The sequence below is a fragment of the Colletes latitarsis genome, chromosome 8 (genome assembly GCF_051014445.1).
Source record: "Colletes latitarsis isolate SP2378_abdomen chromosome 8, iyColLati1, whole genome shotgun sequence".
Lineage (NCBI taxonomy): Eukaryota > Metazoa > Arthropoda > Insecta > Hymenoptera > Colletidae > Colletes > Colletes latitarsis.
The window spans coordinates 22950648-22964671 of NC_135141.1; the positions used below are offsets into that span (position 1 = coordinate 22950648).

The following is a 14024-nucleotide window of genomic DNA, read 5'->3' on the forward strand; positions in this document are numbered from 1 at the left end:
AACGCCTTTGCGAAATCGAGTCATCGACGAATGCCAAAAATCGAAAACCCGTGGGCTTGCGTGCCGTTTTCCCCTAATCGAAAAGCGAGAGAGATTTCACGCGTTCACAAACCCATCGTTCGTCGCGTAAAGGCCGCTTTACCTTACATTCGGTTCAAACTTCTCCGAAAACAAGAGAAAATAGGAAGTAGATGGGAACGGAGGCTGCGAATCCGAGAGGCACGATGGCAATGCGTGGTATCTTTTGTCCTGCTCTTGGTACAAGACGAAATATGTCGCGAGAAAAGCGAGCAAGTCGGAAATATCGTTGAGCGGGAAAGGAATTCGCCAAGCAATCCGTAACGCTAACGGGTCTTCCATCGACGAGAGTTTAATCTTTAAACAAGACTCGCATCTCCGCGTCGGTCGAGCTATTATCACCGCGTTCTCAATCGAACAGCTCGCCTTATCATCGCATCGTTTCCATAGAAGGCACCCCTGGCTGCATCTGGTAACTGCGTTTCGATAACGGTACGCTCCAAAGAACGAACGCTGACGAAAGTCGCGCGTGCCACGCGAGAAACGGCTATTATAATTCTTTCAGGGCTGAAGGAACAGCGCGTATTCGCCAAGAAGAAATTTTCGCGCGTCGAATCGTCGTAATTCATAGACGACACAGGCACGCGGTAAACGAGGCGTGGTGGACATAACAGTTTCCAGACCGGAGAATAATTTTCATCGAATCCGGGGGGGGGAAAAAAAGCGTTTCCATCGAACGGCACGCGCTCGTGAGCCAAGTATCGATGCATGCTCGATAAATCTTTGGTCGACACGCCGAGCCGAGAAGTTTTCGCAACAATCACAACCGTCTGGTCTCCTGTCGTTACTCATCCTATTATGTTCTTCTTTTTGCTACGGTGAAAGGAGAACTTTCAGATGAATCTAACGCGATATTGTTCCGCAAGACGAATACGCTTACGGTTAATCAGATGCACCGATAGATCGTTAATACGTCTGGTAGCGGAACGAAAGCCGCACGTAAAATGAGAAAAAAACTAAACGGCTTGTATTTTAGATGTCGATACAACGAAAGCTACCAAACTGTGAAATGAAAATCGCGACTGTTCATCGAGAAGCCTGCTTCCAAGATAGCACAGGCGTCGCGGAACTATGTAGTCGCTAATTACCAATTAAAATACGTACAGTCTGTGTCATAATATTAACGAAACACATCGAACCTGACGACCAATCGATAGCGATGGAATTTACATTAGCACATAGTTTTGCACTGAAAACCGTATCGTGCAATTAATGCGACAATCTTCTTGTATCGTGTTACACCGACGCCGCGTCGATTATGTTTTATTAACGAGTCCGCCTCGAGGACACTAACGTACGACCTTGTTTCCGAGACGCGATAAATAAATCGTCCGAGACAAATGAGCACTCTTCGTCTCCGAAGAATTAGATAAAGTTCCTTCTTAATTAAATTCTCGAACGATACGCCAAAGTTCCATTAGGCGAGGAGCACTGTACGACGTCTCTTTTCAGAAATCCTTTCCGTTTCTTGAAACTTTTAGTAGTACGGCGAGTCAGGAAATTATTGACACGCGCAGAAAGCGATTGGAACACGAAGAGCGAAGGGAATGATAATATAATCGAAAAGACGCGATTAAAAACACGTGGATGGTTGTCGCGTAAAACGGAGGAAGGTTGGAATTTCTAGAAAGGTTATCGGGTGAACGAGAGAACTAGAGGGCTTTACGAACGAGAGGAATAATGTGGAACAGGGCGACAACGCACGCGAGACGATAAATCACCGCTCGACAGCAGCGCGACTGCGCTGGCGATGCCATTCTTTTTTCTCACGCGGATTCGAACAGCAACAGGGAGAGATCAATCGCGATCCTGTTTCCGCTTAATCTTCTCGCTCGCACGAAATCACCATACAGTTCCCGTAAATTACTCCTCGAACAAAAAACTCGCTATTAAAATGTCAAAGATATATATCGTACCGCGTTTCGATCCATTATCTTCCGTCTTTACCGGCGAGATTCGAGCGCATACACACCGATAACCGCAGATTCCATTTTCGTAAACACCGATAATCGATCCGTGTCGATATTATTCGACATTCCGCGATCTATGCTACGCCGTGCTAGCCGACTTAATACGCGAACGGGGATAAGCATATGCCCGTAGCAATTACTCACTTAGCTTGAACCGCGATCGCTTGTAGATCGATAACAAAGGCTACCCGAACGCCGATCCACCATTATTATGTTATTATTATAACCTGACTCACTCGCGCCGAGGAAAACCTACGGTACAGCGGTGCGTTTGCCTGCAGAAAAAACGCGAGTAGGGATAAAGATATTACGTGTATCATTTCAAGAATAAATTCGAGGGTAATCATTTTCTAATTGCTGCGTCGCAAATTTATTTTAAGACGCGTCGACGACTCGAACAGTTTAAAAAGCGATAGTCTATCGTCGGTGATGGTCTATCGACAAATTCCAAGCCACATTCCATATTGGTTTGTGGTTACAAGGTCGAAAGTTGGACAACTTTGTCGCGTCGATGAGTATGTACGTGTACGCGTATCGATTCGAGCGAAGGTATGCACGATGTAACCATATTAGCGAACCGTTCGCACAGTGTATGCCTGTGTATATTAACTAATATACACGATCGTTTCTGTCAGTTGTAATAAAAAAATAAATAGGACAGTTGTACTTCCTGATATTTAGATTAAAAGCTTCCGATCAAACGTATCGTGTTCTTTAAAGATTGTCGACGCTTCGCAATCGGTGGCACTAAAAATACAATTTCCCACGGCGGCGTAAACGAATCCGTATTCATTGACGCGAATTGTAAGACTGGTAATACGAGAAACGTGCTTGGGGTATAACCGCGATTACCGGAGCCGAGAAGCTAATAATTCAACGTTAACTACATGCAATTGAGCGAGGTTAATGGTTGCATTTCGACGAGAGACTCGCCAGGATGCGTCCTTCGTTCGGAGGATCGAAGCTCGAAAATAGGGGAAAGAGAAGGAGCCGATATTCAGCCCGATGATTCAGGAACGATTTCTTCCACGATCGATTCTAGTCAACACGTATTACGTATACAATTCACGAATGACTCCGTCGGTTCGAGTCGTAAATTGCTCGTAAAGTCGATTAAAACGTCTGACGAACAGGAAAGCCCCCTCCACTGTTTTGCATTGCCGACGATCAGTGAAATCGATGGTTTCGCACAATGCCGGCTGGATTTACATAAAAATGTCTGGAACGGCTGCATAATGTCCAATGATTACCTTCCAAGTCCTTGGCAGGTTACGATACGACGAAACACGAGAGTACTTTCGTGTGTTATTTAGAATCCTTAAAAAAGTGTGTTGAAAGGTGCTCGCCGATACAAATTTCCATTACTCCGACTCGAAACACAGAATTATGGTATCGCAATAAAATCCGTACGTCAGACGTTAGCGATTTATTTATGATTTGCACATAATTTAAGCGCGAAACGTTTAAATATCAGAATTTAAAGAAAATTTGGAACCGAACGACGAAAGAGAGAAAATATTGACGCAAGACGCGAATAAACTGGATTCCGTAACCGGGTTAAATTTAGTAGCGAAACACAAGGATAGACCGGACGTGGCGGGATTTTCTGCGCGCGTAGATGCGGCGAAAAAGGATCGATCGGTGATCGATTAGTGGAACGGATGGCTCGCCTCGGTGGTAAACGGATTTGCATAAAAATGTCTACAACCGCTGCATAATGCGTTGCAGTATGCCTTGGAAGACCTTGGCGAGGTGAGACCTTCCTGACATCACAGACGCGCGAAAGCTAGTGCGTGCCTACGCGTTTTTGTACGCGTAACGCGTCTCTCCTTCACCCCTGACGCTGATCCCAAAATGGAAACGCTATTTACAATCCTCGTCGTTACGTCCATGCAACATTTTACGAATTTCATGCTGGACGTAAACAACGAATAACTTTAGAAAAATTCTCGTTTCTACGCTTATTGTTAGTTTTTTTTTACATAACAACTATGTATTTCGACTAATAGCACAATATAAAAATAACCTAGCGAAAACACACGATGCGAGAAACCAAGAATTCGTATCCTGGCAGCTGAATCATCCAAAGAGTCAACGTGCCATCGATTACATCATAATTATCTTTCAGGAGTTAATGGAAACGCGTCGAGCGAACCAAGTGGTCGTTTAACCGGCGACAATGGAGGAAGCTTCGTAGATTTTCTCGTTTTCTGTTAAGGTTCGAGAGGCGCCTGGATACGCCATTTTGAAAGTTGGTGTTTTTAAATGCGAAGGACGTAATGCATCGAAAATAGACACCGGCCGGTGCACCGCGAAACCGCAAGAAAAGTCGCTCGAGTTCTTCGGACTTCGCACGGGACTGCCATTAAGATCTCTTTGAACCGTCGATCGATATTCCAGCATTTCAGTATTGGTATTCGTTCTACTATACCGCTGGCGACGGCCTTGACGCGTTTCTTGCCTTTGACGCGCGCGTATCTCTCAACATGGAGAGAGATTGACAACCGCTTCGACAAATCGGTGCCGACCGCGTTCCTAGCTGCCTCCTGTGTGTTCTTCGATCCATCGATCGAACCACCGGTACGTTACGGACTCGTAATATTACTCGAATCTATGCTCCTGCTTCCTGGATCGTTCCAACGGTTAAACAAGAAAAAAGTTTGCGGTCTACGTTGAGTATTATTCGTTAACGGATCACGAAGAAAAGTCATTTCGGCGAGAACTTTTTACGCGTAGCCGAAAAATAATCGACCGATTATTATAGAATCTTGTCCACGACGTAGGCGGTAACCATGCACGCGAGGTATGCACGACATCACGGATACGATAAACGCATCTATGCACTAGGAAGTAAATTATTTAATATCCACCACGCCTTGAGCTTCGCGAAACGCATACAAATAACACCGCGGAATTTACATATTAGACCAGTTCCTGTAGTGATTACGCGAAAGTCAGATCTGGCAATATATCGTGGCGGCGCTTTCCAACCGGCGTGCGAAAATTGCCTACTTTTATTACGCCAACGAGAAACGACGAATAAAATACGATCGCGATATTTAATTGTCGACGTGGTTGCACGAGGAAGAATCCGGGAATAAAAAACGAGTACACGCACGAGTATTATAGTACGTCGGTGATAATAAATCGTCGAATCAACGAGAACCCGTGCGCAACGCAATTTTCTCATAACCGGATTAATTCAACGCTAATGCATTCTTTTTTCATTAGATGCGATCGAACGGTCGCTAAATATTTATCGGTTTCCGATACAATACCCAGTCTACGCTGCAATTCGATCTGTATCCAACTCTTTCAAATACAAAATCGTACTAATTCAATTTGCATGGCATCGCTAAGGCATAAAATTGACATTGATTTGTTGCTTCTAAGAATAAAATGATTAATACATTTTATTCGCTTTGAGTTTCGTTTCGCTCAACTATCGTATAAAATCAGGCTCGGGGATAAAAGACCCAGGTTGCTGGAAGGTTAACGAGAATAGTTTCGCACGGGACAACTGTTAAAGCGTTTTATTAACGACGTGAGAGTATTTGACGGTCGCGATCCATAGATCATAAACAAACGAACGTCGAACAAACAAAGTTTCACGGTTCTCCTTATTAAACGATTCAACAAATATTCGCCTACGCGCGCAAACCTCGGATCTGATGCGTATCTCTTTGCGCCTTCGTCCGGATAAATAAATTCCGCAATAGCTCGTTTGTCTTTGCTAAACAATTTCAGCGATGCAAAAATTCGACGAAAAAGGGGTCAACGAATAACACTCGCTGCGTTCGAACCGGCGTTGAAAATTATATTCTCTGTTTCATAGCCCCACACGCCTTTTCTCGGGTGAATGAAACACGATGTCGAGGATAAATCTACCGCATCGACGTATCAATGATAATAATTCTCGCGATCGCTACCACGTCGCTTATTATCTTCGTTAACTTCTCTCGCTGAATGGAAAAGAAAGATCGCGAAAACGTGTGCTTCGTGATTTCTCACGACGATGAATGTAAAAATGACGTCAGCGCGCATCGTTGATATTTTTCTCCGAGCAAACGCAGCTTTCGCGATGCTATCTCATCGAATTTTTTTCGGTACAGTGTCGCGAAATTCTCTTTAAAAAATACGCGAACCACCAGTCCGTTACACGGCAGTCAACGCGTTAAAAATATTTCCTTTCGAATACAGCAAACGCGGTTAATAAACGCAAAGAAATACGAGGACGAACGAAACGACCATCGCGCGCGTCTCGATGCATGGAAAACGATGTCGAGGCATCCGACATCGTTAATGTCCTCTTTTGTTCCTAACAAGAGTGATTTTCGAAGGATTATCGCAGCAAAACGTGGGAGAGCCTCGAGAGACGTTCGTGCCGTTCGATTGGTGCAATTGTTTTTCTATCAGCGGTAGCGGAGCGACTCGGAGGGCGCACGTAGCTACGTGCACACGTGTACGCGACGACGTTGCAAAATCACCAATGCACCGGGAGTGCAGAACGCGGTACAACGAATAGTTTCACCAAGATAAAGAACTTGAAATAAAGCGTAGCAGGACTTACCCCGAAAAGAAACGAATCCGCGACTGTCGTCGGCGGTTTCAGACGCACTCTTAAGATTTAAACGCTCTTTCGGAGAGCGAAGAGAGCAACCGTACGCGAGTAAGTATGTTCGTATGTCGGCATTGGGACATCGCTAATGCATCGTGAGTAGAGAACGCGGCCGTGGATGCACTGCAAAATTACGAGAATAGCGAATCGCCGGCTGGAATTCCGCTCTGCGTATGGAAGCGTTCGAAAGAGGATTCTAGCGTGATCGAGGGCCGGGGAAAAAGATCGGAAAAATGGATCTCGAGTGCGTTGAACCGAATATCAAACGCGGGACGAATAAACAGTCACGCGAGGCCCTCGGCCGTCTAATTGGCGCAGACAACAATCGCGAGATCTTAATTAACGCGACCTTCGGAAAAACAGCGATACAGGAATTCCTGCTGCTTTCTACCGTCCGTTTTCCTTTTGTATTCCAAACAGACCGATCGAACGCGATCTATTCGCGAATCACTCGCGGCTGGCGCGGCGATGGTTTAATTATGAATAGGAGAACGAATCTCGAGGATGATCTCGAGCGAAGCGTTCTCGGGAGGACCATGCGACGAGAGGAAAGCACGTACGAGTACACGCTCGATCGTTTCGCTATTGCGAAATCGTACGCGCACAATGTACACACGAAGAATCTTTTCTCGCGCGGCTCGAAGGACGTTCTTCGTCATTCAAAGACAATGCAACCGATGTCCCGCGCGTATATCGGCTGCGTTTTCTCGTACGACGTTCAAGTACCGGCGTGTAAACGCTTTCAACGCGCATTACTACGCGCTTTCGACGACACCTCAAGGCTCTCCCTTTCCTGTCTCTTCCTCTCTTATTTTCTTCTTCTCTTTTTTCTATTCCCATTCTTCGTACACTCGAGTTTCACAAGGATTCGTTAACTTCGAGCACCATCGGAGAACCGCACGGCCTCCTTTTTCGAAGATCGCGCAATTGCTTTTCCGATCGCAACGATCACCGCCGGGGAGAGCTTCGCGAAAGACACTCGAGAACTCTCGAGGCAGAGAGTTTCCTTTCAAGACGGAAAATCAGGAATCTCTCGATGACGAAAACGTTCTTGCTTCTTCGCAACGATAAGGATTAAGAACCTTCTGGCGTGAGGACTGAGTCGGATCACTCAGCACTTACTTCAAAAAGAAGTAAAAGAAGGAAGCACGAACCGTGGACGAAGATTTATCAACACCGTAGAAATTTCGCGCTGGATTGCGAAGGATGAATGCTCGACGAATCGAGATTTCATGGTTACATCGTAACGCGGTTACACAATCGCGTACGTTTCTTAAGCGATCGAGAAAAACTGTATTCGATGAGGCGTTTATTGCGGTATACAATCGGAAAATTGCATACTTTGCGTCGATTCCAGGGATTCTGCTTCTGGATTATGTAAACTGTTTGCAACGCGAATTAGTTTATCTTTCCATTTCGCACGGAATTTCCACCGTCGTTGATTTAACTCGCACTGAATTTGCTCCCGAACTTTGTATGCCAAGAAATATATACGATCCATAAATCAGCACAAACGTTTTAGATTTTTTATTCGATGGTTCGAATACGGTCCACGATCCTTTTGCGGAAAGATCCATTGTTACGAGTCCTTATCGTGGCGCTCCGAAGCAAGGTTATCATTATACATCCGCGATACCTACAATCGTAATGACAAGACATCACATTATCGCCATTTGAACCGCTGACGAATATAAACGTCTATGACGTATTTATAATTCCAGTCTCCTTGCAATTGATATCCCCTTTTGAAAAAGGCGTCAACGCTAACGCGTTAATCGACTAATGGCGCGACCTCGAACAGGGAAATATAATGCGTATATATTAATGATAGATTTCTATTTGAAAAGTCGCGCGACGGAATTCGTAACACATTATGCTTGCCACGTGGACCGTGAAAGCGTACGGTGCCACGACCACGCGTATCGTATTATCAACATGGGGCGTATATCGGCCGGCGAGCTGCCAGAAATTACATTTACCGTAACGCTTCGTACCAGCGAGAGAAACAAGTAAAGAACAATCAGACTATCAACACATGTTTTCCTTTGCACGAATAAATGGATTAATACCATCGCCTGGATCATTGTTAAAGTATGTTTTAATTCGTTGACTAAACGAAGAGTACTCGGTGCGTGAGTTGTCGATGGAAAAGGAGGAAACAGAGGGCCTCGTTGAAGGAATCGTTCTTTAATAGGTCACACATTAAATTTTCGGTAAGGAATTTTTGTCTCGAAAGTGCGTAGGAATACAGGGGTATGTCTATTCACCAAAAATGATTCTAATTGACCCCTGCAACGAAAAATAATTTTTTCAAAACGATTTAAAATTTTTTTCTCGTTGAAAAATTTAGACACCTGTTAATTTTTCTTACAAATTCGTTTTTCATTTTTAATAAATTTGGTTGGCGCTGTACGGAAATGTTGTCTAATACTTTTTTGTAGGTATCCATGAGGTCTATTTCCAGACTAAATTCCAATGGAATACATTCACTATTGTAGGAATTATGAACGTTTGAAAATTGGACCACTTTTATGGGGAGACGAAGGGAAAGTGAACGCGGTGCCGGAAGAACGAAGCCTTGCGATCTGGTGGATTGCGCGCAGATCGTGTATGTAAATGCACGTTATATCTGGTATCGCGCGTATTACATTCTGTAGACCGCTCGGAGCTCTCTCTGGGTGCCCGGTGTGTCCGGGCATTGTATACGCTCAGATTAGAGACTCGGGAACGTTGCATTCCGCGCGGCGAATAGCGAGAAGGTCTGGCCGACCGATCGAGAGCCAACGCTGGCCACGCACGACCGACAATTAATCGTGCAAGATGGAAAACGCGACTAGCGCGCACGCAGGAATGCGCGTGATGCGCGTAACATCGACAATCAGGCCCGTGATTGCACTACACGGGAATCAAATTAGCATCGAGCCGCATCGCCATTAGACCCCGGACATGGGAAAAGTATACGCGAACGATAGGCGTATTTGCCAATCAACCAGGGACGACCAGTCCGAAGGGCTTTTTAGGCCACGTTTATACCGCTCTAGGAAGCCGACAGAGCCTTCGATCTTCGCTACGGAACGCGTACGAACTTAACAATTTATATACGACGCAATTTATTTCAAAACCTAACACATTCAATTATCGAAATTCTCAAGAGAATTCCAAGGCTTTCAAGACCTTGATGCTTCGAATCTGATTCGAAATAATTTCATTTTTCGTTGGCGCCGCCATTAGCCAAATAGGCTCGTTAAAAATCGAATCCCCTGGCGAGAATTCCAAGAGCGTTGCAGCAATGAAAACCTACCCTTAGGACCGCGTTATCATGTGGTGGCAGCGTACGTCGATGAGTATCCACACTTGTGCGTGTCGCGTGTTACGCGTATAAACCATCCGCGTGTCCGGCCGCGTGTTTACCGCGTTCTAGAGCTCTGCCTGGTGAGATAAACGCCGGTGTGGCACGCAAATGCGGAAAGCCTTCGAATCAATCGCGGCATTGTTCGCGAGCCGATAGGAAATAGGTGAACAGAAACTGATTTAACAGCAGCTGCTTTCCTCCTCGTTCGTATCTAATCACGGAACGATTCGAGCGTGCCCCGTCTTCCAAACGTTTACGCTATTTTATTGGACGCATTACGTACTCGGATTCACGACGCGGTGTTTCCATAAATTTATCGATCACCGATTTATCGAAACGATTTCCGCGAGCAACTTCAAGCCGAGCGAGTGCAACAACAGGTTCGACCATGGACGACGGTTGAAATTCTTCGTACGTTTAGAGGAACGATAATGACCGCGAAATTTACGAGTGTCTCGATATCGCGATGCAGGGAGATCCCGGCCATACTGATCCGTGGAAATTCGGGAACGTATCTAACCGATGCGTCGCGACAGCTACGTCCGGTGGATCGATTAACCTTCACCAGGGTATCGTCGACGAATGGCTGATCTACGAAGTGGTCACGGAGAAGGCTTTACGCGATAACGTTGCCAAATCGGCGAGCTTGGATTTACGAGGCCAACGAACGTCGAGATTAACGACTAGCAAAAGTATCGTTCGCGGGAATGCATTCTATCCGAAGGTTTGCGAGGAAATTATCTTCGACGACCGAGCGAACGGCGATAAGGTGCTAGACATCGTGTCGCTGTCATTGAGAAACAGTCTCTTTCCACACGTGCCACCGTACGTTCTCTTTCGCAGCCACGAGCACTGCTGCTCGAAAAATTTGCCCAAGGATTTCACGCAACGTCTCAAATGGAAGTTATCTGCGTCCACACCGAAGATTCTATTAAAAATCTTGATAAATTCGGGCTACCAAATAGTAAACAAGGGCAACGACTGGTCCGGCGTTTGGTATCCGACTTTCAACGACGCGTGGAGGTATCGGCGTTTCCGAAATTTCCAAAAGGTGAAGACGAGTCTTTATCTAGCAAATGTCTTGGGAGATGATCGAAAAACTTGCATTTTATTGCTAGGTGAACAGCATACCGGGATCGCACAATTTAGGCAGCAAAGACTTGCTGTGGACCAATCTGAGCAGAATGACGAAGAAATTTGGGGTCGAGGAGTACGACTTCATGCCGCAGACGTACATTCTGCCGAAGGAGACGCGCAAGTTCGAAAGCATGTGGCAAAAATACGGCGCCGATAGTACGTGGATAATTAAACCACCATCGGCGGGTCGTGGCCAAGGTATCAAAATCATTAATCAATGGTGGGAGATTCCAAAGTGGCATTCGGTAATCGTTCAACGATACATCTCCAAACCGAAGCTCATTAACGGCTCGAAATTTGATTTACGCGCTTACGTTCTCGTAACGAGCATCGATCCGATGAGAATATACATCTACAAAGAAGGCTTGGTTCGCTTCGCCACGGTGAGGTAATCGTAAAATCGAAGAAAAACGAGAAAACCCATTTTACTGAATCATTGCATACTAATTCCCTCTATTAACCTTTTAATTGCAAGGTGTAAGGTCTTGATTTACCATAGAATATGCGAACACAGCACAAAAATTAGTATTCGTTTCTAGATACGTCCGAGACACCAACCTAAACGACAAATACATGCACCTAACCAACACTAGCGTGAACAAACTGAATCCGGCTTACGTGCCAAACGACAAGGTAAATTCATCCAAGGGCCATAAATGGTCCTTTGAATGTTTGTGGTCGCACCTGAACGAAGAAGGTGTGAACGTGGCCGAGCTGTGGTCCAAGATCAAGGATATCGTCGTTAAAACTCTTATAGCCGCCGAATCTGACATGAACAAGGCTATTTCGGGAAACCTGGTTTCGAATTATACTTGTTACGAATTGTACGGATTCGATGTACTTCTCGATGAGAATTTAAAGCCATGGCTGCTCGAAGTTAATACCTTGCCGTCGCTACAAACAGACACGCTGCTCGATACGGCCATTAAGGTACCGACAACAAACATCGCAAAACATCGAACAGACATTTATATAACGTTAGAAAATATGTTTACACTTTCTTAACAAATTTTATTAAAACATTAAAAAAAAAAATGAAATTTTCTGCTCGCTATCTTTTATTTATGCACAGACGCATTTTCTTCGTTTACGCGCTGCGTAAATGGAAAGTAAAATAAAATTAGCTCGGCGTTAACGCGTTAATTAAACCGGAGAAAATGTATATAAAAAGTTTTCTCGTCGTTTTTCAATAATTTTTCAAATACCATTAAAAAAGTGAAACATTTGAAAAGTAGTTTCACCGCTTGAAACAGTAGAAAAAAATGTGTTTTCACAGTTCCATTAAAATTGTTATCGGATACTTTAAATTGTTCCTTGTAAGATGGAAATGACTTTCCGTTCGAAACTCATTAAATAGTAATTTAGATTCCCAAATCGTAGGGCTGGTACGATATATTTAAGACAACAGCGAGATAATTTCGAATTCCTTTGTAACGATGCACGGGAACACATACGCACCTCGAAACTTTCGATGGTGAATCATTCATGGACAGTGTCCGATCATCAAATTACGAGCGTGATTCGTATGATCAACGACAATGGTTCCGATTGGTTTTCCTTTTACAGGGTCCTCTCGTCACGAACGTCTTGAACATGGCCGGATACCAGATCCCAAAAAATGAATTAACTTCCGGAAGCAACGATACGTGCGACAGAAGGTACGATTCGATAGCGCACGACTCTACGTTATACAGTATGGCGTTGAATTCGCAAGAAAAAGCGAAACAGAATGAAATAAACGTCGTGCAAAATCGCCTCGATTACCTGGATCGAATCGTTAAGAGGTTGACGAAGGACGACTTGAAGCTGCTCATCCGGTACGAAGATGAACTCGCGCAAGTAGGAAATTTCGAGAAAATCTTCCCAACGAACCAATCGTACGTGTACTTGAAATTTTTCAAAGTGGAACGATACTACGATCGGTTATTGGACGCTTGGGAACATCGTTACTCCGAGAAAAGGGAAAAAGGCATCAAGAGGTTGAAAAAATACTGTAAACGAACAAAACATCGAAATCCAAGTACCGTTTAAGTAAGATTAAAAATAACCCTGAAAATAATACTCGAGATCACCTTCGGTTTATATTTCGGAACTTATCGCGTAACGATATACGATCGTACGAGGCTATAGTTTCTTAGCCAACGATTAAGATACTAAATGCATAACATACCCGAAGATTGTGTAAGTTATTTTGTCTTGCTAGCCACAGTTGATGTCAATGGAATCCTACAAATCCGGACGAAACCTTACGCCTGTTAATCTACCTCGGTCGACCGTTGCGCAACACCATAACCACGAGGTTCTGTAAGTCGTATTAACTATATCGGTCACGTTGACGTCACTTATTTGCCAACTATTACCACTGCAAACTGTTATTTCTTTATTCAAAACCGATATATGATTGTTTGAAACAGCAATTTTAAATCGCTACAGGGGAATTAAGTCCAGTTAGTTTACGATACGGCAATCGTTATTCAGGAAAAGGTGTAGTACGATAATTATCCACGCTTTGAAAGAAACATAAATTCATAGTTTATAGTTCTTGATTTCTTACTCAATTATATGGAATCAAACACTGGCCAAAAACCGAGCAGCCATAAATATACAATAGTATATATATAATTTATTGTTCGACATATACTATCACAGAATCTAACGTTGCATTCCCCAAACACAATAATTATCCAGCTAGTTTAAACAGCGTATTAAAGTACAATTACGTTAGCAATAACTCTAATCGGTCACAGCTCGTCACATATTTCAGACGTGACGCAAGAGGCTGGTGAAAGCTCTACAGACTTCAGAAGCATGAATCACTTCCTGAAAATTCCGTGAATATAGATACGATTTGCAACAATTTTCAACTTGC

The 14024-nt window shown here is 44.2% G+C and overlaps 2 protein-coding genes across 5 annotated transcripts in view; one reads left to right on the forward strand and one right to left on the reverse strand.

Moving 5' to 3' along the window:
• LOC143344778 (uncharacterized) overlaps positions 1-14024 on the reverse strand; it is a 125927-nt gene that overhangs the window by 104993 nt on the left and 6910 nt on the right. The window lies entirely within an intron of this gene.
• On the forward strand, positions 10485-13990 carry LOC143344497 (tubulin monoglutamylase TTLL4). The gene is made up of 5 exons (XM_076770610.1): positions 10485-11069; positions 11137-11543; positions 11695-12085; positions 12722-13148; positions 13920-13990. The coding sequence occupies exons 1-5, from the start codon at positions 10485-10487 to the stop codon at positions 13988-13990; spliced, it is 1881 nt and encodes a 626-aa protein (XP_076626725.1).

What these genes read in the sequence shown, in the direction of transcription:
- LOC143344497 (XM_076770610.1), top strand. Translation starts at nt 10,485, where the DNA reads ATGCAGGGAGATCCCGGCCATACTGATCCGTGGAAATTCGGGAACGTA. An exon ending in TGCTCGATACGGCCATTAAG is followed by an intron (nt 12,086 to 12,721) that starts GTACCGACAACA and finishes TTCCTTTTACAG; the next exon opens with GGTCCTCTCGTCACGAACGT. An exon ending in CAAGAGGTTGAAAAAATACT is followed by an intron (nt 13,149 to 13,919) that starts GTAAACGAACAA and finishes CACATATTTCAG; the next exon opens with ACGTGACGCAAGAGGCTGGT.